Source organism: Homarus americanus, unplaced genomic scaffold (genome assembly GCF_018991925.1).
Source record: "Homarus americanus isolate GMGI-L3 unplaced genomic scaffold, GMGI_Hamer_2.0 scaffold22250, whole genome shotgun sequence".
NCBI classification, from domain to species: Eukaryota; Metazoa; Arthropoda; class Malacostraca; order Decapoda; family Nephropidae; genus Homarus; species Homarus americanus.
The window spans coordinates 10,148,521-10,174,117 of record NW_024741189.1 but is presented as its reverse complement, the minus strand read 5'-3'; the positions used below and the strand labels follow the sequence as shown (position 1 = coordinate 10,174,117).

The 25,597-nt window shown below is 37.6% G+C and overlaps 1 protein-coding gene across 4 annotated transcripts in view; it reads left to right on the top strand.

The window, feature by feature from the left end:
- Nucleotides 1–2,490: 2,490 nt before the first annotated feature.
- Nucleotides 2,491–25,597, top strand: part of LOC121875640 (glycerol-3-phosphate dehydrogenase, mitochondrial-like) — a 43,230-nt gene continuing 20,123 nt past the window's right edge. For 2 of the 4 annotated variants that reach the window (XM_042380252.1, XM_042380253.1), the window contains exons 1-2: nt 2,491–2,583; nt 22,437–22,558. In XM_042380252.1, coding sequence (XP_042236186.1) covers nt 22,445–22,558 — 114 coding nt within the window. In that variant the 5' untranslated portion in view covers nt 2,491–2,583; nt 22,437–22,444. Of the gene's footprint in view, nt 2,584–13,119; nt 13,375–21,139; nt 21,307–22,436; nt 22,559–25,597 lie in introns of those variants that run through there. The other 2 variants (XM_042380255.1, XM_042380254.1) reach the window with 2 other exon arrangements.

Genomic DNA, 25,597 nt, shown 5'->3' with positions numbered 1-25,597 from the left:
CTTCACCAAAACATTTGACCTAGTAGACCACAATTTAATCATCAACAAAGCCATTGACCTCGGGTTTCGAAGAAGTCTTATACTATGGCTTACAGACTTAGTAACGGACGCCAAGCCGTATACTTCCGAGGGGCTGTCTCCACTTTTCAGTCCCTCACCTGTGGCGTCCCCCAAGGCACCAAGATGGGACCACTCTGCTTCCTTATGCTTATCAATGATGCCCTAAGATAAACTCTTACTCGCTGGAAATATGTCGACGACTCCACCATTGGGATCAGTGTCAACAACTCTGCTCCCAGGATTTATTGAACAGTCTCCAAAATTGGGCCACCAACAACCACGTCACCATCAACCATACCAAGACCATGCATGGTTATACACATCAACCTCTCCTCCGACGTTGTCCCACCCCCTTCCATTACCTTAGGCCCCAAAACACTCCTGGTTGTAGACACCACTAAGCTCCTCGGCGTTACTATAGATAAACTAAATTGGAAAACACACGCCAGTGAAGCTGTCAATTCTTCCAGTTTCCGTCTCCACCTCCTCCGCCGATTCAAGTCCCCCGTAGTTCCTGCGCCCGAGCTCCTCCGTGTTTACTCAACATTCATACTTCCCAAGCTCATCAATGCCTCCCCTGTCTGGTCTTCCTCCCTAAATGCCACACAACGGAAACACCTAAAGGTGCAAAAGAGGGCATGCAAGATTGTTCTCTCCTACTCCACATATCAAGAAGCGCTCAACACACTGACCCTCTCGGCTCTCTCTGACCATCACCACGACCTCATCTACAAATTTGGTGAGAAGCTTCTACACCATCCTCGACAACCGGCTCCTACTACCACCCAAGATCCTTCGTCCGCGAATTGCTGTTCGACACCACAACCGCAACCAGCCCATACGAGCACGTACTGATCGCTATAAGAACATCCCAGTCCCAACCATTGTAAAAATTATCAATAACTTGTAATCAACCAGTGTTCACTCCCAGTCAATCTTACCTTTTTGCACTATCACTATGTTGAAATGCCCTGTAGTATGACCTCCCCACCTAGTTATTATATATCATATTTGTATCACTTATGTTACTTGTATATTATTTGTCAATCAAGAGACCCATTCCCCAATTATGCACCTGTATATTTTCAGCCTTCCGATTGCCATGATCTTTCAATAAACCGTTAAATATTATTATTGTTATTATTGTTATTATTATTATTATTAGTAGTAGTAGTAGTATAAACACCATGCAGGTTTTAACATAAAATGGCCATAGGCATTTATCCTTCTCCGAAATTACAGTACTTTAGTTAGTAAGTAGTAGGCAGCTACCAACAGGGAGGTACTACCGCCTGGGAAGATATTAGAAGCATAATGTGTTGTCTAATGGTAGACCCTGCTGCCATATGGCATCACAAAAATTGTGACCAAGTCCCAGGTTGCTGGTCTGACTTTCTGCCTCATTTACACACAATTGCAGGGTCTCAATTGTTTCTCGTACTACTGGTTGGTTGGTGATATGGAGAGAAGAGAGCATTAGCTCTGAGGGTGCAAGAAGGGTACAATACAAGGCAAAGTTCAGAAGTGGGAAATATAGGTCGACAGCAGGTGGGCTATCCACCTTCTTACTACTGACAACACATACATTTATCGTTTCTCACTTTTGATTTTTTTTTTCATTTTTGTATTTCTTTGAGGTTCTTTATTACTATTATCATTATTAGCATTATTATTTTATTTTTAATTTTGTATTTTTATTATAAATTTTATTTACGGTACTATGAATTATTATTATTACTACCCTGTATTATTACATTTTCGCCCCCCAGGCCCCGATGTGGGTCAGTGACCTGTGCCCGGGTGGGCTAATCCCCGTAAAAAAAATATAATAATAAATAAAAAATAATGCTCATTGTATGTGTGCGTGTCGATTTTGCCATTGCATTATTATTATTATTATTATTATTATTATTATTTCTATCACTTGTTCCTCTGAGAGTGGAGATACACTAATGGAGACATGTCTAATTTACTGTACAGTAATGCTGTTTACCATAAGCGACTAGGGAAACCAGCAAACACATCATCCCGGGGGTGTGTATGTTTATCAATGTTAAAAAAAAACACAGGACCCAAGAAACATTTGTTATGTTACTGGTGAGTTGAACCGATCACTCTTACCCCAATTTAACCCAAACTGACTGAGGATAGTAAGGTTAGGTTAGGATAGGCTCGTCAGCTTTAAAATAGAAAGAAACGTGGTTTGAGGGCCCGTTCGTGGTAAATGAGTGTACCTTCGCGTCGTCTGCGCATATGCAGACGACGCTCCACTACCACACTATAAACGACACAATACTGAGCGGCTGAAAACAAAAGCACATTACGTACTACCAAGAATCCATTATTATTTACTACCAGAATATATATTCGGGATATCAACAAATACTCAAGGGTGATTCATAGATTTTATTCCAACCCGCTATAGTTTCAGAAAGAGGTGACTGTTTTGTAGTGACGACTAGTATATTCACAAGTTACCGTGAAGTGGGTCAATGATTATAGACATCGCTCGTCCATCATAAGGTCAGAACTTATGATTTAAAGTGGCATTCTTCAATAGCTATTTTTTCTTCGATTTTAAATGGTCGATAAAATGGAAACGCATATTTTATACTGGTATTAAAAACTATTTTGGAGTAAAATATATTAAATGGATACAAAAATAAGAAAAAGATCTGTATCTAATGAGTTAAAGATTATTATTTGGATATAATACGGTTATCAACCCCTTCTATGGAATGGTGCTATGTTTAACAGTCGAATTCAGGACCCAAATCGATACATGGGTTACGTTTCTACTCGTATAGTGGGAAGCGGAAGTACAGCCCAGTCCAGGTGTGGGATATAGCAATCTGTCCAACAACAATAGCCATTAGTGGATCTCCTCACTAGGTATACATAGCTTGTGAGCGTCCGTTACATGCATGTATCAGACCTGGAGAGGGAGAGTGTGGGTAAAGATAGTGAAGGATGGATGACAGCAGCCTAGATGGAGAAGTGAAGCACTGATAAGGAGGAAGGATTGGGGTAGACCGCCTCCTGCAGGCGTAACAAGGGCGAGAACAAGATGATGGGCACGTGCCAAGTGGCTGGTGATGGGTGCAGGAGACGTCGAACAGCTTCTTGACCTTTACTGATAACATTATTTATCTGTGGAGATAACATTCACACCTAATACCACCCGTGTGTGTGTGTCTGTGTGTGTGTGCGCTTTAGCAATATGTGTACAGAATTCTGGAGTAAATCGGTTAAATCCATCTCAAATATAAGTAAACATCAAGGGCGGATTTTCATGATCATAAGGTTTACGTATATATCATAAAAATAACATGAAAAATCTAGTGGTCAGGTTTGTGGAATATTTTTAACACTAGCCAACTTACCATTGTTACACACTTACACTTGAACCTGACGCTTAAGTTCCCAGATTTTTTAAAACGAGATTTTAGTGGTCACGAAAACAAAAATCCTTTACACTCACTCGTATTCGAAACAGAACCATACAATTGACACTCTGCAGCATCCTCTTTGGCAGACAAGGTGTTCAGAGACTCCCTCCAACAGGTCGGATTCTCAGGCTTATATTATCGCTTCTGACATTTCATATATTTTCGAAGGTTAAGCATAAACTTCAAAATTAAAATTATATATGGTGAAAATACGAAAAAAAAATCACGATTAAAATGTGAAGCAATTTAAAGTAATTATTTACTTTACTCTCAAACGTACTTGAAAGGTATGAGTTAACCCAACAATTTTATCAAGTTTTCTATGTAACACCGTTTTCTTTGAGCTCGGTTATATGTTAAACTTTTCTGTAGAGGCAACTGAATATGTTCGATATAATAATAATAATAATAATAATAATAATAATAATAATAATAATAATAATAATAATAATAATAATAATAATAATAATAATAATAATAAAAATAATAATAATAATAATAATAATAATAATAATAATAATAATTATTATTATTATTCTTATTTATTAAATCGCCATACAAGTTTACAATTGGTTTGGCACGTATGCAATATTATTCAGCATGTGAATAGACAACGCAAGTATATAGTGCACAAGACCGTGCTGGTATACAATATGTAACGGCCAGCAAACCAAACAAATAATATTAATACAATTTACAATATAAATAAATAGTGTATGTATACAACAAAAGTTAACAGTAAGGAAATTCGACCAGAGATAGTTGTCAAAACCACCAGATGCTTATTTCCAGTAGGGTCCTTTGCTTAGGCTTGGTTACTAATCAAGCCACAAGTTAAAAAAAAAATTGTCAAGGCAAACTTTTACGGAGTGAGGGTTGCAAATTAGCCGCTTTGCCAAAAGTATACATTCAAATTTTTAAAAGAAAAGCTAATTTGCACAAAGATGGAGGTTAAATTTGAGTAAAACCCCAAAAATACAAACTAAAATATTATCATACCAAAGGAACCAACCTACCTAACCTACAGGGAGGAGGAGGTAAACTGGAAATAACTATTATAGTGAGGAGTACAACCTCAGGTAAACATGGTGGGAACCTGCTGACAGCCAATGGTCGAATATTAACCCATTTTTTCTATAGTTGCTGATTAATACAAGTCAATGTTCCAAAGAATTATGGTAAAACCGTGATCATCGACCATTACACTTGAACACCAATAGTTTAGATTTGCGTCAAGAAATCCAGGAATACAGTATACGCAAATTACAATTCGTGGGGTGAAAATAGGCTATTATCAACCTTTTACCATACTTAATTACTTAACTTAACCAAAGCTATGATTTAGTACGTAATTTTGAGCTTGGTTCCGGAATAAGTATTTTAATTAATAAGAAAATTCTGTACGCCAATAGCTTTAAGATTCGTCAACAGAGTTTGTTGTTATACGACACTGGAATATCGCCACCAAACACTAAATTAACTCTTTAAGGAGTATTGTCGCATCAATATATTTATTCTGGCTAACGCCAAACAATTTTATTTCGCTGAAAGAAGCCCCTACCACTCAATGGGTTAATGGTAAAAAATAATTACTGTATCAACTTACCTTCAGTTTTTTTTTTTAAATTGGTGGGATACTTTGTTGACGCTGTACTTGAGAAGTTCGTCTTCGTGCATTTCCATCTTAAAACTTGTAAATCCATGATAATTTTCTCACACAAAATTAAATATACCGTAATGTAGATAATTGACTGATAATGTAGTGTTTCGTGAGTGTCTATAGTAGATGCAGTAGGTTGTTGATGAGGTTCAATACCATATGCCCCTTCTAACCTTCTTGTTGTGATGTCACTGTTGCAAGGAAGAGGCTGTCAGCTGGTGTGTAGCAGTCAAGGAACTCGTTAGAAACTATTATGAATCCCTGTTAGTAAGGAGATTGTCATTGAGACGGCGCTGAACTGCTGGTGCTTTGTGTCGACGGTCTGTTTATATTATTTTGCGTTTTCACGTTGGCTAGGTGGCGAGGCGGTAGATAAAACATATGGCTCGAAACGCTGGACACGTTTGTGTTGTTTGAGGTAAAAGAAAAGAAAAGATAGAGCTAAGCTTTCATTTCTTTTCAAAAGACAGGAAAATGTAAGTTCATAGTTATATGGTTGATTCATAAGCAGTGACGCTTAAATTGCAGTAAATTAGGTAGTAGGCAGCTACCAAACAGGGAGGTACTACGTGCTTGGGAAGATATTGGAAGCATAATGTGTTGTCTAATGGTAGACCCTGCTGCCATATGGTATTACAAAAATTGTGACCAAGTCCCAGGTTGCTGATCTGACTTTCTGCCTCATTTACACACAATTGCAGGGTCTCAATGGTTTCTCTTACTATTGACAACACAACATACAGCACATCGTTTCTCACTCGATCTTGTTTTTAATTTTTGTATTGCTTTATGGTTCTTTATTATTATTATTATTATTATTATTATTATTATTATTATTATTATTATTATTATTATTATTATTGCAGTTTATTATTTTTGTATTTTTTATTATAAATTTTGCTTATCTGAATTATTATTATTATTATTATTATTATTATTATTATTATTATTATTATTATTATTATTATTATTATTATTATTATTATTATTATTTCGCCCCCAGGCCCCGATGTGGGTCAGTGACCTGTGCCTGGGTGGGCTAATCCCCGTAAAGAAAAAAATATATATTATCTTACTAGCCATTCAGGCGGCAGGTCTTATTTGTTATTTTGTTGTGGACTTGATTGTCCAGGAACACTCATTTCGTACCCCGCCTCTCCTTTTATAGTTGTCTATAGTGTAATTTTATCTCTTTTCAAATGTACAATTAGAAATGTCGGAAACCAATAGAAGAAAAGTAAGAACGCGGTTTGTTTATTTCTACGGGCGGTGTATAGTGGTCCGTATGAGGCGAAATGCAAAGGTAAAATGGCTGTAACTTTTTCTTATGCCTTTCTGACAATTGTGTGTTGCACATCCGGAAAGAGGATGCAGACATACCCCAAAATAAACTATATTTGAAAGAATCAAGGTCAAGCAAACGGGGAGTTCTAGTTGAATTTACTGACAAGGTTACAAGTGATCCTCTCGATGCCGGCTGACACTGCAGACCACGGGTCCGAACAAATAACAAAAATGATCCTCCATACATTTCAGAATGTAATTACACAATACAATATGTACATAACAGTATAATACATAATACTCTCAAAAGCACATATCCACACGCATATGTGATAAATTTAGGATATTAGTTACGGGCCTGCCTATCTTCCTACAAAAAAATCAATACAGGTATTGAGTTCCGTGGTTGTACTTTACTGACTCTTTATCATAATTTATTTCTATTGTACCGCCTAGTATTCAAACTTTGTATGATATAGCTGTAGCAGCCAAAATTTGGTTACCATTCGTTTTAGGACCACCTACGATTTAATACTTGGGATATTTTATTTAAAATAAAAAATAAATTGATTTTATTCTCAGGTGTTTGGGGGGCTTCTCTTCTGACTTTAACATGTCTTCTTGAGACCAGCTGCAAGGCTACCCCCCCTTTATTGCCTCCTCGCCTTTGAGATGCTTCTGTATACCACTAGCCACATGGGATTTTTCTTCAATCTTCAGTGATTTAAGGTAAAAACGATTAGTGAAATCAACTTCCTAGGTTATGTTAGATTGGGTTGGTAAGGTTTTTTATGAATTTGACGGGAAATGAATGTGAAATCCATTCAAAACCCTTGGAAATATACAGGAAAAACATAATTTCGTCCAAAAAGTGTGGGCGGTCCTAAAACGAAGTCCCAGCCTTGTATTTTCCGTAATACAACAGTATCCAGCTCATTTTATATATTTTATTGATAAACTGATGTTAACAAGCAATTCTTAAGAATGGAATGTTATCAATATTAATGCATTAATTAAAGAAAGAGCTTATAAAAAGTATTGACCAGTCAACACTGACAGAAGTAGCTTTAGGGCGGCTCTCTGGATCCTTCAGAAATCGAAAGAAAACAGGTTTCTGTTCTTTTTAGTGTTGGAGCAACTAATAACTGCACAGTAATAACATCCCATTGTGGATGGTAAAAAAGGTGCGAAAGACAATAAAAAACGTAAATTTACTGAAATGAGCAGCTTCTTCCCTTTAATTCTTTCTTGCCAATTATTTTGTATAAATCTAGCAGCCGCTTGGCGGTTCCACGTTCGAGGGTAAACACGTTCGCCTAATGGGGTGTGCCATCCTCCTCCAGTATAGAATCCTTGGTATAGTACATAAATGGACATAGGGTGTTATACATAGATTTGGTTTATTATGAAGGTCAATCTCATATTTGATTTCAATTCATTAAATGGAACATTTCTACAAAAGGCGTCATCGAAATAATTATCCTATCGTAAATTTCTAAAGAAAACTTAAAATTTGGATTCGGTCAAATTGAAGATCCTGAGCCTATTTATAGATATTAATGCTATGAAACTTTGTCAGAATCTTGTTGCTGCTGTATATAGAGAGCACACACATGATAACAGTGTTTCCAATATCTTAATATAATGTTAAAAAAACATTGTCAATACAACATCTATCATAATACATTGGATATCTACTGTAAAGTCTAGCCAAGCTGCACAAAAAGAAGTTACGCATTAGAAAAGGCGAGATACCAAAGATAATACTGTACATTGAACGTCGTTTCTTTGACATTCCTAACCTCCCGAAGATTACTGTAATCCTTCTTTGATAATTTCTTACGACAGGGATGTCCCGACTGGGTGGGGGGATCAACCCCCCCAATAATTGGTCTCGAGTTGGTCAAGTTGCCAAAAGTTGTTCACTATGATCTCAAAATTCAGGGAGATGGTCAAGAAAGGACACGCACACACACTGGTAGCAAGAGGTAACACAGTGATCGCGTTTTAAATTTTTATGATGATGCTAGACGTAAGATAAAGAAAGAAATACAGAAATATGAACGTGAATTAGTGAACTATGAAAATCTGTTTCAGAAAGTAAAATTGACACACATACCATTAGGTTCAAACCTATGATAGTGCAGTAACAATTTCTGGACAGTACAATGGTGCTCAAAAGAAATTATCTGATATGCTTGAGAGACCAATCACTTACATGCCCTGTCTATCTCATGGCTCTAATTTAGTGATTGAGCATGACTGCAATGTAAGTGAACTAATTACACATATGTATGATGTACTGGAATCTGGCTGTGTATTTTTTTGCAGTAGCACCAGTCGTCATGCAGCTCTTAAGGAATAGTTGACACAAATTGAAGGTGCATTGGAATTAAAAAATCTGTCAAAGACAAGATGCAGTGCCAAACCAGAGTCAGTGGATGCCTTTTGGAAATTTTATGAAGAGATATGTGAAGTTTTGGAAGAAATCAGAAATGCCAAAAAGAAATATGATTCACGAGTAAGGACAAAAGCTAATGGTCTCCTCTACAAAATTAAGACTTTTGATTTAATTGTTGCTTTGTTGTTTATGAAAAATGTTATGTACAAAACTAAGCAAATGGTAGATGTGTTGCAAACGGAGGTTTCAAATATTTCTGAAGCTCTTATCTGTAATAAAAGTACATTGAAAATACTTCTGTGAATATGTTGTGATGATGAGCCTCAGAAACATTTGCTGGAGGCTGCACTCAACTTTGCAAAAAATATTGAAGTTGATGGAGAAGAAGAGTTCAAGAGAGTTCACCGTCAAAAGAAACAGCCCCCAAAATTGATGATAATCTAGTGCTCAGTATAATTTGTATTCCTATTATTGTAAGGAAATGAATGCAGTTTTATATATGATTATTTCTGCGTTGACATCAAAATGTGAAAATCTGAAATCTTTATTCAAATATTTTGCGGATGTTCTTGATCCTAATGTTGCAAACTATGACTCAGAAACCTTTATTGAAGCCATGAAACCTATCCATATGAAATACCTGACACTAAAGCTTTCCGAGTTGAATTAGAAGTGTTCAATATCTACTACGAAACAACCTTGTAAATGATCGCCAACACGGTTTTATGCCTGGACGCTCCTGCTTAACATAATTACTCAAATACTGGATGTTTGGACCCAAATTCTGGAACAAGGTGAAAATTTTGACAATATATACATACTGGATGTTTGGACCCAAACTCTGGAACAGGGTGATATTATTGACAATATATACATAGAATTTGCCAAGGTTTTCGACAGCGTACCTCATGAAAGGCTGAAAATTAAACTGGAAGGGTACTGAATTCAAGAAAGTGTCCTATCGTGAATCGGAGACTTTCTCCATGACTGCAAGCAGTGTGTGGTGATTTTGGCACGAAATCGTCACGTGTGCCCGTGGCAAGCGGGATACCACAGGGCAGTGCATTGGGCCCTCCTGATGCTGTACATTCCTCCATACAAATGTTTGCGGATGATGCCAAGTTATTTATGGAAATCAAGAACCAAGCAGACTGTGAAGAGCTGCAGGATCTCTGTAAGCTTAAGAATGGCCGAAGAAATGGTTGCTAAGATTCAATGTCACGAAGTGTAAGAGGATGCACCTGGGACATATACCAACGGTAAGGAGGCGTAATATATGTCCCCACAAGACGAAAGAAACTGCATTAATTAAGACTGAATGTTAAAAAGACCTAGGTGTGTATGTTGACAATGAACTGAAGTTCTCGGGCCATTGTGAGAAGGTGAACCAAGCAACTAAATTATTAAGTCTTATAAGAAGGTTGTTTTGATATCGTAACGATCTTCAAGAGCGAGGTGCTTCCCCACCTGGAGTACTGTCTGGTTCCCGAGATTTGCTAGGGACTGTCTGTTGATTGAAAATGTCCAAAGGAGGGCCACCAGACTGGTGCCTGCACTTCGGCACCTCAACTACCCTGAGAGATTAGAACGCCTGTAATTGCCTAGCTTATATACTACAGACGGGTAAGGGGAGACCCTTACCCGTCTGTAGTATATAAGTGTCTTTACCTGGAGCTGGCGGACGCTCGCCCCACAAGAGGTCACAGCTCAAGGTTGAAGAAGCTGCTAGTCCAGAAAACTTTGAGGGCAAACTTTTTCGGAGTGAGAATTGTGACCTCTTGGAACAACCTGCCAGAGAGTGTTGTGACGGCACCGAGTGTGAGCTCTTTTAAAACCAGACTTGACCAACACTGGAGCAGGTTCAAATACATTCAGAAGCCAGTGCATGCCCAGTACTTGCCAACAGTGCGTAACAGAGACGTGACCGATCGTTCAAGAGGCTAACGAGCCGATCAGTGGTGAAGAGGATAAAAGTAAAAAGTAAAAGTAAAAGTTTTCTGAATATGTGGAGCAGCATCCTGATGTAGAAAAAAACATTCGCTCAGCTGCAGAATGTGCACTGAATGCTCATAGAAAGTATCATTTATTTCCTCGCGTGGCAAAAGTTTTCTGGCAATTCTTGACAGCAGCACCTTCAGTATGTAAAAGTGAAAGGTCTTTTAGCAGGCTTAAGCTTTTGAAAACATCCCTGTGAAACAGAACCTCATAAAAACGGTTGCATAATCTTATGCTCCTAGCTGTGAAAATTGCATAACTGATCGGTTAGATCTTCAAAAGATTGCATATAAATGGAAGCTTAAGAAAACTAGGAGAAATAAAATTTAAGTTTAATTTCTATGAATAGGTTAATGCTGCTGATTTTATCCAAGCAGTAAATGAAAAGTATTTACTTATTTTCTTCAAATTTCTATGCTGTTTAATAATTAAACATTCAATAAAGATTTTTTTTTAGTTTGCGTGGTCATTTTTCTTCTAATCCTCATTAGATGGTCAAATTTGATAGGCTGAGTGGTGATTTGGCAAAAAAAAATTCCCCCCCCCCCGTCTAATCACAACCACTTCGGGTCATCCCTGCTTACGACTCACTGAAAGGGAGATACATTACACTACTTATGGTAAATTCAGTCTTTTACTTTTTTTTTAATATACATCATTGAAAGAATGAAACATTTGGTAGTGTGTAGGGAGGACCTGAGTGTCTGTATCGAGGCATGTTACGGGTTGTTGGCAGGCCGCTAGCGAGGGATCACGTGAATTGTTTCGCTGCCAACCCACTGTGCCCAGGACCTGATTAAGGAGGTGGGGGGGCACCTGGGGCCCTGCTTTTTTGGGGAGGGGCGCACCAGGGACCCTGGTTGGAAAATGGTATCCATAGCCTAACAGAACGACATGCTATTATTCCTGCATTGTTTACTCTGTATAGGATTGGAAAATCAGAGGGGTTAAATCAGAACTCGCTGCAGTCAAATGATTCAATCTTCGGCCACTAGATAGTAGGGGTGCCAATGCATAGCGACTGGGCTGACCTGCATATTTTTCCTGATATTTACCTTGATTTAGGTAATGTTATTTATCATATAATCTCAAACCATCCAGGCAGGAAGCCATGATTATTGTTTACATTGATTTTTCCAGTATAATACATATGTATAATATATATATATATATATATATATATATATATATATATGTATATATATATATATATATATATATATATATATATATATATATTAAAGTTAGGATCAAACCCTCGACCTACTGGGTCGAGGGTTCGATTCCTGGCTGGCTAAGGGAGGTCGTTGATTATATGTTCAAAGTCGGCCTGTTATATATGGACTGTAATGGTATATATATATATATATATATATATATATATATATATATATATATATATATATATATATATATATACTGTATATAAACACCAAGTGACGGTTTCTGGATATTTATCAAAATTTCAAGTTGTAATGTAAAAGAATCATTTAAAGTCATGATATTGTGATACGTGACTATTACTTTGTATGGTAAGTCCCTCAAATAGTTGTTACCCCAAGAATACCCTTCATGTAGAAGGGAACAGATAACATCCTCTGTCACAGGATACTGTTATCTGTTGTTTGTTGACAACAGCTGCCACTGGCAGCTAACATATTATTATGTCAATAGTTTATTTAAACATTGTAGCTACTCTATTTAAATACATATTATATATATATATATATATATATATATATATATATATATATATATATATATATATATATATATATATATATGTAAGTAAATCAATTGTAGGTGAAATTCAGTGTCAGAGAGTACATAAACTGCTGCGTATATATACCTGAATCTCCACCCTCCTCTGTATATATACACCTTGATTTGTATTACTCTCTCTAGTCTGTACTCACCCCTGAAGATGTGAATTACACGAAAGCGCTTGGGAACTTCGTGTTTTCTTCTTTCCTTGTGGTTATTATATATATATATATATATATATATATATATATATATATATATATATATATATATATATATATATATATATATATATATATCGGAAAGTGTTAACTTTACAGTTGAAATACCAATAAATAAAAAAGGAATTTGTTCTCAAACTCCAACACATTCTTGTTCCGATTATTGTAACGTTTTCGTGACTTAAAAAAGGTGAAATGAGAACAATCGCGGTGTGTGGTAACTGAGGCAGGCTGGCCGCTAACATCTCGCAGCTACCAGCTAGTGAATAGACTTAGTCAGTCTCTTGGCTTTCACAGGTGATATCCATCGTCTATTGTGCTGCTGTTTGATGTATTGGTATCGTGGTGTACAAAATGGTAGTTGCTGTCAAGGACTAAAAACAGTCCTAACCCTTGGCCGTGGTGACGTACCGTGTGTTTGTTGGTGTAGTGTAAACAGCGAGTAATAACGTAGGAAAGATCTTTTCCTAATCTGTGGTATTTTTCCTGGAAACTTTCATCTCACTTATTACTGTGGAGGAGTTACTTGTTGTGAAATAGGTAAGTTGTTGATGATTTTTCACCGATTAAGCTTTAAAAAGCAACTGACAGTTTGTGCCAATTAGGGATAACATTTTTTTTTTGTTATTGCTACCATATAATAGAAATTAATTCATATATGATAAATTTACGGTTTTATTAAAGGTTCTGCACACCGTCATAAGATAACCAAGAAGGAATAAACAATTGAAATTGATAACCAAGTTATACCTAAAGTAAGTTAGGTAAGGTTAAGGTAAAGTTAGGTAAGGTTTGACTTGGTTTGATTTTCTATGAAACAATTCGTATGATGATCTCTTGAATGTCTATGGCCAGTCAGAAGTTAAAAAATACACAGAAGTTATTGCTATTAGGCAGTGTGTGTGTGTGTGTGTGTGTCAAGATGATGATTACTATCATTATTGTCAGGGTTGTGGACCTTTGGTGTGTAATATCCACAGCCGGTATTGTCTCATCTTCATATAACTTATTTGTTTTATTACTAAACAAAATTTGTTTGCTGCTATGCTAGAGTTATGTTCTACAGGAGTTAAAATTCTTTGGGATGCGTTAGTTGTCATTGAGAATTTATTTTTTCCTCTAATACGCTGAAAAATATTCTTAATAAAATATTTATGAGCCTTAAATTTTATCAGGTTTGTGGAGCTTATTATACTTATCTTATTCATAGGATGAGTTCGAGTGTTTCAATTGTGAAACCTAGTCCTCTAAGTTAGTCAACAGGCATGAGTGAAGATGTCAGTTTAATAAATACAAATCTTTAAGGTATGACGAAAATGAAGGAAACATGTAAGCCAAACAGGTGTAAAAAAGCTGATTCTGTAAGAAAATACACGTAAGCTTGTCATGGCTCGTCTGCCTCCTTTCATATTTTATCCCGAAGGGTTGGTCACTACTCAGCCCTCAGGCATGTTTGATCACTACTCAGCCCTCAGGCATGTTTGATCACTACTCAGCCCTCAGGCATGTTTGATCACTACTCAGCCCTCAGGCATGTTTGAGGCAAAGCAGCAGCTCGATGACACCATGTACTAACTTTGGTTGTCTTGTTTGTGAAATCTCGTATGGCTATGACTTTAAATTTACAGTATAACGACTATGGTCGTGGATTGTTAGGACATTTAGAAAAGATTTTGGTGATGGAAGTGGAAGTTTAAGGAGTAAATCACCAGCTATAGTTCGCTTCCTTTTATGTTATTAAGACCCAGCCACACAGGGACCTGGGCGGGCTCACTAACTCCGTCGCAGTATATATACTGTATATATATATAAACTAATAATAATAACAATAAGCAGCACTATATAAATAAACCAATATTAATACAAAGGTCTGACGACCCAAGGGAGCAGAACAAAGATAAAACACCAATAGGAAAGATGAAGCGATCTGGTTGAGCCCAGATTCTTTCTACTCCTACTGTATTTCAGTTTCACCACTTTTTCTTCAACCTCTAATAATCTTCTTTCACCTCATAACTAATGACTCCGTACCGTACCGTATTAAGCAAGGTTATGTATGTAGGGCAAAACAAATTATGCTTAGAATGTGTTACCGCACATTAGGGTGGTATTGTGCTACAGGTAGTTACGTTCTGGTGTTTGTGCGAGCCGGTGTGGTTCCTGATCCATTTTTGTTTATTACCAATTTTGTAATAAAAAAAACACATTATACGTAAGATTTTCGTATTGAGAAGATTTTGGGGACACACAATTCACTTTTAACATATGGCCGTGAGTCCTCCGCCCTGAGCCCTGGCTGGCGGGTCCGAATAATTACCCAAATGTACCCAAATGTAGCTGCAAAGAAGTCAAATAATGGTCCTACATGAATAAATCGGACTGCCAATCACTTCTCGACTGGTATTTGGTGTCACGAAGTCACAAAAAATTGTTCAACTTAATTTAATCTGAGTTAATAGATCGAGTGCATGTACCTAACCTAACACAACTCAGATTAAATTAAGTTTACCAATTTTTTGTGACTGACACCAAATAATAATCGAGAAGTGATTCACAGCCCGATTTACGCTTGTACGACCATCATTTGACTTCATTGCGGCTACATTTTGCTACATTTGGGTAATTACTCGCTCCCTCAGTACATGCACGCCATCTATTAACTCAGATTAAATTAAGTTTACCAATTTTTTGTGACTGACACCAAATAATAATCGAGAAGTGATTCACAGCCCGATTTACGCTTGTACGACCATCATTTGACTTCATTGCGGCTACATTTTGCTACATTTGGGTACATTTGTGTAATTAGTCGGACCGCTGGCTGTGTCTTAGGTTTGGGTGACTATAATATTTCCACGCTAACCTGGCCCGTAAGCCACGCCCCTATTCTATACTAATAACTGATTGGTTCATAGAAATTTCAAACTAAATGTGTTCACAATTGCTATTATCTAAAGTAATGTTAAATATCTGAACGATATGAATAAGCACTTATGCCCGTGGTCCAGGGGGAGGTAAAACGCTTGTAGGGGTATCGAGATATTAATGTTGTCTAGCACTCAGGATGGAAGGAAACTCTAATGTGGTTTTCTTATATAATATAAGTTATATGATAGACAGTCTGGTGCTGGAGATGCCGTGTGGTGAGGAGCTGCTCAGTAGAGACGTTCGGTGAGTAGCGTGTTGAAGGAGGTAGATGTGCAGGAGCTTCGTTAGAGAAGATGTTGCCTGTTGCTGGCCTCCTGGTTGAATGAATGCTGACAGCGTGGAGCTTGCTGGAGGAGGTGTTGCTTGTTCAGGAAGATGGGCAGAATGAATCTCAATGGAGAGACAGAGCTTATATACCCAGCAGCAGCCGCCAGTCCTCTATGAATCATGTTGGGAAAACCCAGAAAGTCGCCGGTGAATAGTTTCGTTGCTAGGCTACCGTACCATCTGGTGTCAGCTCTCGCTTGGTAGCTAGGATACGGCAGCGCGTCGGAATGCGATACGCAGTTGTAGGGGAGACGTCCACTACACGCTCAGGGGAACCAATCAGCTATTTGTAGCTATAGACGAGGGGCGTGCTTGCATGGAAAGGGTATAGTGCAGGGGTTCTTAACCTGGGGTCCATGGATGGGCTTCAGGTGCTCCGTGAAGGTCAGATAAAAATTTAACATTTATATTCACTATATTTTTATATTAAGTTGTTCTATTTTTGTCAATATATACCAGATGTTATGTATGTATTTTTGGTTACTGAAGAAAACCAGTAAATCTGTAGGGTGGCGTGGGATGCTGCTGTACACGGTCAGGTAACATATAATCGTCATCGTCGTCAGGTTTTGACTTCTAGAATGTTTACTTTATTCATACTTTGTGTATGTCATACACTGTATGAGGCAATGAATTTTCAATAAAATAAAGTATATTCATTGCATGCAAAGTTGTGCTTATGTGCATTTTTCTAGGGAGGGGGTCCATAGCTTTCACCAGATTCTCAAAGGGGTCCGTGACTCAAAAAAGGTTAAGAACCACTGGTATAGTGTGTATACCCCAGGGGAGGTGCGTGTGTCTGTGTTGCTAACGTTCATCGACAAACTGAGTACCTGACCAGTGACCATTTGCCTTTATTAAATTTTAATGGGAAATGTACCAGTCGGAAAAGTCCCCAACTGTACTTGTGTTATAATACAACGAAGAAAAGATTAAGTAGTTGAGCTGTAATACAACATTAATTTATATTATGTTCTGAAGAAAGAATATTGAATTTGTGGCTTTTATTTTGTTGTACAGTATTAAAAAAATAATAGTGAATTATTTCTGGAAAGATGGATAATTTATTTGTATCGTGTAATTCGTGTTGTACGATGTGTCTGGTTAAGACATGGTGTGTGTGTGAGGGAGGTAAGTGTCAGTGTGACTCAATACCTGGGTTTCAAGGTGATTTTTTTTTTTTTTTAGTGGGGTGTGCGACGCCATGTGCTCGCGGGCGTACACAGTATACGGTACACTCCTCCTTTGCTCTGGACTAAGAGAACATGTTTTTGTGAATGTTTCGATATTTACTGTGCATTTCAGTGCCTATTTTTTCCGAGGTATTGTGACATGAAATTCTTGCCAGAACTTGAAACAATACGGATGAGGAACGTATGTGTTTGCGCCTAGCCTAACCTAACTTAGCAGCCTAACGTACTTAACCCAAAACCTAACTTACCCTTGACATAACTTAACCAAACCAACTCCTAACTTAAATCTGACCTTACAGACGCCTTATGCAACCAAACTACTGACATTACCAATTTTAATCACATTCGTTGCTCAGTCGGAAAAGTCTGGTTTAGTTCTAGATCACAGTTAAGGGAATCAGTGAGTCCCGATTTTGAGGTCATGGTGGTGGCAACAAATAAACTATGTTGAATAACGTTAAAGCGAGTCCCCAGTTGGTAGATACTGTACACCCTTCACCGGTTTATTATTACATTATTCGGAATTCGATTATATTTTTTAGATTTTTGTATGACATTGGAACTTGTTCTGTTTAAAAAAAAAAGTGTTTTTCAGTGATAAACAAGAAAAAACGGGTTTGTCTTGCCCTTGCGCGCGAATATTAGGTTCTGGTGAGATCTTGTGACAGCATTTAATACTGGTGATGAAAATGCGTGTTACCTGTTTATAGGCTGTTCCACTGTACCTTGGCTAATTCCTATGTAAAGTGAATCATAAAGCGCCCGGGTATCTAGCTTAACCTTCTCTAAATGAAACTCAACTTAACCCTGAAAAGTGAAAGTGCATGGGCCCTATAAGCCCATGCTATGTGAACACTGTACACTGAGGGCAAATCTTTCGTTATACAGTGCATAGATGTTGTGTGGCCTGTAATGCTTAGCACCTCCCTAACTGTAAAGTTATCACCTATTCTGCAGCTAAGTCGACTGGGCCGAACGTGGAACTCGAACTGGCTGACGGTAGGTCAAGAGATTGCTATTTCCACTCGGCCGTCTGCCGTACCTTAAACATAACCTAACTTAGAGCTACACTCGCCTTACTTAATTGAACCAGCCCTAACTGAACCACACCTACCCCTTTCATAATCTTAACTTAGTCTACTCTAATTTAAACTTACATAACCTACCACTAACCAAACCTACGATTGATCAAGCTTAACCAAGTCTAATTTTACTTAACTTAAGCTTTTTTTTTAATCTTCCCCACCCTAACATAAGCTAACTTAACCTGTGGTGTAAATAAGCAACTTTGGGTCCAAATCCGGGTTCAGAGTCTATGCAGTACTGTATTTAAATCTTTCGCGAAGCATTGAATTTTAGGGTGTCTCAAGAATTAAATTCGAGATGCGTAAGAGCGGAAAAGACAAAAATATCTTTCCCGAAAGTTCTTACATAAAGTTTCCCTTTTACGTAGAGAAGTAAAAAAGGCGTCCGAAATGATTGAAGTGTGGCAGTAAGATGGCGCTGAGGTTATTCATTATCATGCTTGGTTATTATTTAAATAATTTATTACACCCCAGGGGGCGACAAGCTTGGTCACAAGACCATGCGGTCAGACACTAACACAGTGATACTCGTCATCCGGCTGTACATGCTATGACTTATGATGGAGAGAGTTTTGGAGACATTGGTGTGTTGTGGTTGACAGAGCACGTCGAGAGACAGTGTGCCAAGTACAGCGACACCCCAAGGTTAAGGGTGTGCATGAATATGAATATGACCGAGTTTGTTTGTTTATGTTTGATTATATATAAATATATATATATATATATATATATATATATATATATATATATATATATATATATATATATATATAAAATAGATGCTCATGTATAAAGACACAAGACAACTGTGTAAATACACAACACAAGTATAAAGATAAGACATGTGTAAAGACTTAAGGCAGATGTGTAAATAGAGGAAACATATGAAAAGATATGAGACTCTGAAACAATCGTCAACCATCTATCATACCTTAACCACTTACCGTACCGTTAACCACTTACCGTACCGTCATCCATTTCCGTAACGCCATCCGTCTACCATACTTATAATTATCTACCATAGCCGTCCAGGGGGGAAAAAGTGACCGTGTATGTTTAGGTTAAGGTCTACGCTGACAGCTATGGATTTTTTTTCTTGTCGATTTTGTTAAACGTTAATTCCTATGAAAGTTTCTCTGGATTTAACTATATTTTTTACAATTAGAGTTAATTTATTTATTTTTATTAAAATACAAGTGCACTATGGCAGAAGGTGAGTTAATATTATGTTCTTTTCACGACACAACAAAATAATGTCGGAATTCCTACATAGCCCCAAAAAATCAATTTCTTTAAAGCTCCAAGTTCTCAAAGTAAAAGAGAATCTTACTCCTCCTTATTAAAACTAAATAAATATATTAATTTTTATCTTCGTTATATCCTATTTATAAGGATTTATTCTTTATTTATATAAAAACTAATACAGTATATGATAAGGCAACTCCTGAGAAGTTGGTAATGACGTCTTGTGCAGTAATTACGTTGTATCTCAGACTTTTTGACCGAACCAGTCTACCCACACCTGGCCCAAAATGCGACTGCTCGTGTACATAGATCCACCCACACACAGGTGGGAAGACCTTGACTGAACCAAGGATTCTAAAACAATAGTATTTGAAAAATAGAGACAAACAGTATTTAAAGTTAATATTCGTATTTAGCACGAGTTACACCTGATTTTTATTATGCTTTATTTTATATTTATTGTTTTTAGCTATTATTGTCAGTATATGAAACTATATTACAATAACCCATTTATTTGGGAGATATTGGTGATTATACATTACAATTTACAACACTAACATTTTAAGCCTGGGCATATTTACTGTATGTGCAGTTTCTTGTATGTGGATAATAAGTATAATTAATATTAGTATCACAAATTACTAAATAAATTTAGGTGCATTATTATTATTATTACTATTATTAGTTATCTTTATTATTTTAGGGGTTTATTTTCAAATTTGTATTTTTTATTATAAAATTTATTTATTATTATTATTATTATTATTATTATTATTATTATTATTATTATCATTATTATCATCATTATTATCATCGCCCCCCAGCCAGGCCCCGATGTGGGTCAGTGAGCTGTGTCTAGGTGGGCTAATCCCCATTAAAAAAAACTGCTTCGTTAACTCTTGGGGTTCGAGGGTTCGGTGGTTCGGTATCACTTGTCACTTCAGGGTTCATGTTTTTTTTTAATTCGTTTTGTTCATATAGAAATTGAAGTTAAGTCTCTGTGTGAACCCAGGATCTACTGGGTTTGTAGATAGATAGATTGATAGACATTAAAATCGCCATGCAAGTTATTGTCTATACTATAGAGTATAGACAATAACTGATATTTAAGATTTACAAAATATTATTGAAATTCATATATGCAGAGGAAAATGCTAACCTGACTTAGCATCTAACGACCTGACCTCATATAACCTGGCCTAATCTTACCCCTAAGGTCACGTGAGGGTGTTCCATCCCGGGGGTGGACGCGTGTGTGTGTTTGTGTATGCTCTACTGGTCTCAGCATTTTCGGTGGATAAGCGGCATTGGAACCTGTCTGTTATTATTATTAACATTATTATTCGCCCGTGTTTGGTGAATTCATTGAAAAGGGATTTATTGTTTTACAAAATGAAAGACATTAATAAAGCTCAGATTTGACCTTGTTTACAGCATAATGGTTGAACAAAGCAAGTATTTGGCAACTCTACCTCTTTAGCAATTCTCGCTAGGTATGATGGTGAAGGCGGGTGTGTGGCAACAGTTTTTGTTAGTATCCGGCTGAGTCCAGAGTTGGTTGATAAACTCTCTTGGGGAGTCTTAGTGAATGAAATACGTTTCTTTGTGTGTGTAATATTTATTAAGAGCACAGCAATACTTCTACGTAGACCGGAATGTGTGTTGTTGGCGACACCAGCGAGACCGTACAGTAGGTGTGTGTTTTTTGTTGTATCGTGCTCCGATGACGCAACACCGGTGTCTCGTAGTGAGTGAAAGATCTTTAAACGAGGTTTTTTGGGTAAGGAAATAAAATATGGATTTGGGGTCGATACCATAACTGTATAGTGATTGGGTGGAAAATTTAATTTTACTCTTACAGGTTTAAGTTTGAAGAGTGCCTGCTTATCAGCAATAAGACATGAAGGTAATATCGCATGACAAGATTAAGTGAAATTCCGCGGAAGGACTAAAGTATGTTTGACGTGTAACTTTAACGGAAGTGATTCATTATATTGAAGACGCATAACTTCTGTATACTGCATTCATTTCAAATGAAATTTAATATAAAAGCATGATAAATTTTCTTGTGTAAATTCTGGATATTTCCGGCATTTTTTCCTCGTGATATTTAATATGCTCTTTACATGTTGATATTAGTACGCTACCAGGAAGCAAAATTAATAATATGAAAAAAATTTAAAAGTATATATGGGTGCATAAGTTCAGGCCCTTAAACAGTATTAACAAATTTTACTCATACAGTTACCAATAACAGTATTGCGTCATCTTTCAAGGTCTGAGATGATCCGTGGTACATATTGTATTGTTGTACCATTCCAAGATTGCTCAAGGCTGCGCGCGAGCGTGAATCCCCAATTATTTTAAGTAATCACCAGTGTGTGGTAAATAAATGTACAGTAGTCTTATGCTGATTTAGGGAACATCTTTTATCAGCCCAAAATCAATGAATTAATTACGTTCTTCATCCTAAATCTTTAGTGGGCCTATATTATTTTTATGGGCCATTTGCCTTCAAATCCTCACTATTTAGATGAAACGCTCCATGATTTTAAACCCAAGTTACCATTTTACGCTCACTCATTTTTGGGTACAATACTGCAGTAACTGCATTTGAGAGACTGAAAAAGTACCGAGCAGATCATGAAAGAATCTTGATATTCACAAGAGGCAATTTTGAATTTGACCCTTTGCTAATTAACCAGCAACTTGCTTACATTTCAAGATCAATGGTTTGTTGTGCTGTTTTTAAAAATCTAAAGTAATACAGGCAATCTAGCACTTTACCAAAGGTTTTATCATTAATGCTTATGTATCCTTACAGCGTGGGTGATGGCGGGGTCCCGCACCAGGAGTATGGCGCGGATCATTGCGCTGGGTGTGGGCATTGGTGGAGCTGGAGCTGTAGCTGCCGCATATCTCTATGATGATGACCAGCACACTAAGGTACAGTATTCACCACCAGACCTGAATGTAAATAGTTCTTCATACGTAGACCCTAATTAATCAGATGTTCCTCACCAGACACTAACACACTTCCAAGCCTTTTCATTCTTAATGCAGGGTGGCCAGAAATAAACACAAACTCAAAAACTCCCCTTCCACACCAAGACCCCAAGGTGAATGTAGAACGATTGGGCCACCGGAAGTTCTGGCCTGAGTGGTTATAACTTATTATTAAAAGTTTACATAACATAACCGTGGCCAGAGCAGACGTCCAGTGGCTCAACTCCGCACACTAATCAAGTGCACTTCTTGTGCTTCACCTATCAGCTACACATCCTTCTCCAAGCATCACTCGACACTCCTCTCGTCAAACACATTCCTACTTCTTGGATTTTCATTCCTTCTCACTTGTAATGCATCATTCACTCCATTGTGCCATTTCCCTATTGGTTTTAATCCTCTCTTCCTTCTGTCATCTATCTTTGAATGATACACTGTCAATAGCAGGATGACAACCCCTTATCCAAAAACCGAAAACCTCTGAAAACAGCAAGTTTTTAGTGGAACAAAACATTTATTTATTATTTTTTTTTTTTTTTACAGGGATTAGCCCACCCAGGCACAGGTCACTGACCCACACATGGGCCTGGGGGCGAAAGTGTATTAATAATAATAATAATAACGGCTAACGAGCCGATCAATGGTGAAAAGGATAAAGGTAAATAATTCATAGAAAATACAATTTATAATTAAAAATAAAAAAAATAATAATGATAACAATAATAATAATAATTATTGTAGAATAAGAATAATAATAAAATAAGAATAATAATAAAATAAGAATAATAAAAAATAATAATAAAGAAATACAAGAATGAAAAAAATATCAAAATTGAGAAACACCACCTAGACCTATGAATTATTATTATTATTATTATTACAGTAGGCTCTCACCAATAACGTTTAATAGGTGCCTGAAAAACACCGTTATTAGCAAAAACGTTATTTACTTTTATCCTCTTCGCCACTGATCGGCTTGTTAGCCGCTTGGCGATCGGTCACGACTCTTTTCCTTTATATTCTTCACCAAAAGGTCGGCTCGCTAGCCGCCCGGGCGATCGGTCACGTCTCTGTCACGCACTGTTGGCAAATACTGGGCATGCACCGGCTCCTGAATGTACCTGAACCCGCTCCAGTGTTGGTCAAGTCTTCTCTGAAAGAGCTCACACTCGGTGCCGTCACAACACTCTCTGGTAGATTGTTCCAAGAGTTTACAACCCTCACTCCGAAAAAGTTTGCCCTCACGGTTTTCCGGACTTGCGGCTTCTTCAATCTTGAGCTGTGACCCCTTGTGGGGCGAGCGTCCGCCAGCTCCAAGTAAGGACACTCAACTGAGTAGTGCCCCCTGAGATGCTTATAAACCTCAACTAGGTCCCCCCTTGCCCGTCTGTAGTATAAGCTAGGCAAGTTCAGGCGCTCCAATCTCGCAGGGTAGCTGAGATGCCGAAGTGCAGGCACCAGCTTGGTGGCCCTCCTTTGAACATTTTCAACCAACTGACAGTCCCTAGCATATCTCGGGGACCACATGTAAAATGGGTTTATTGGTGCCGCTGCCACAAGAATTTCACCCATTTTTCCCCTTGAAGCCCTCCTAACACTCTTTGTTAGCTGAAATAAAAAGAATTGCTATTAATCATCAAAATGAAGAGTTTGAGTAATATAACACTTAGTTTTTGAGGTGCTTGGTGTGATGATTGTTCCGTATCTGTGGGCCGCTAACACTTGCACTGTCTTTCATTCTACAAGCTAACCATTTCACAAGAAAATGCGGTTATCACTAACAACCTGTTTCTATCGCCTTTATCATTCATAGCTCGCCTCGCATTTCCATCACTACCGAAATATTTTTAGCCAGCACAATACTCTTCTTGGTCTCCTCTAAGTTCCTCTTAATATTTCGCACTGTAGACTCAGGACAGTTCAATTTCCTATCTTTAAAAGTTCCCAGTCATTCAGGTGGCAAATCACTCACTCCACCACCTCCCCTAGCCCCCAGGAGCAAAAATGCAGAAGCCATTATTGATCACCGACCCTAACAACCACTGGTTATAGTGGCGAAAATCTCACACTTGGGCGCAGCGCTGTATTCCACTGAGCGTGTGTGACAGTGAGAGTGAGGCGGAGTGGACAACTACGTCATCAACATGGCGGCAAACAAATGCTATCATTGATGCGCTCAGACGCTTCCCGCGAAATTTCTGTTATTCAAGAGAATCCAGACGTTATTATCGAAAATGGGTATCTATTGTAACTTACCGTTATTGTCGAAAACGTTATTGTGGAAGTCGTTATTGGCGAGAGCCTACTGTATTATTATTATTATTATTATTATTGTTATTATTATTATTATTATTATTATTATTAATATTATTATTATTAATACAGTTGGTCCTCATATTACGCGGTCCCGCGGTCGTGAACCCCATTACGCGGAGAGCGACTGGCAAGCCGCGCCATTTTTGGATCCAAACCTCCCGCCATCCGCTATGTTGTGTAAGAGGCGCGAAAATGGTGCGCACAAGGTCGCCCAGTCATCAAAACATGACCAGTTCTTACCCGCCACCCACTACAGCCGGCCCAAGTCAGTGATAGTGATAATTATAGTGAGGATATGGACTTATATGAACTTTGGGGGGTTTGACAAAGAGGCCCTGCAAGCCTCTGTGGTGGATAGTGATACAATTGATACAAGTGATACAGGTGAGGGCCAATAATCTGCCCTCTGCCTCGGAACCAACCGCCCATCCCCGTGTGCCCAGCCATCTTTTCTACTAATGTAAGTGTTAAAAAACCTAATATTATTGATATTTCTCTTAATTATTAATTGTGTGTGCATGCCATCATAAAGTTAAGATAATATTTTTACGACAACATAGTTGTGTGTCGTCAAAAAGTGGAGTTTGGGGATCGGCCCGGACTCCATTTCAATTAATCCCATATGTTATGTTATTCACTTTACGCGTTTCTCACTTTACGCGT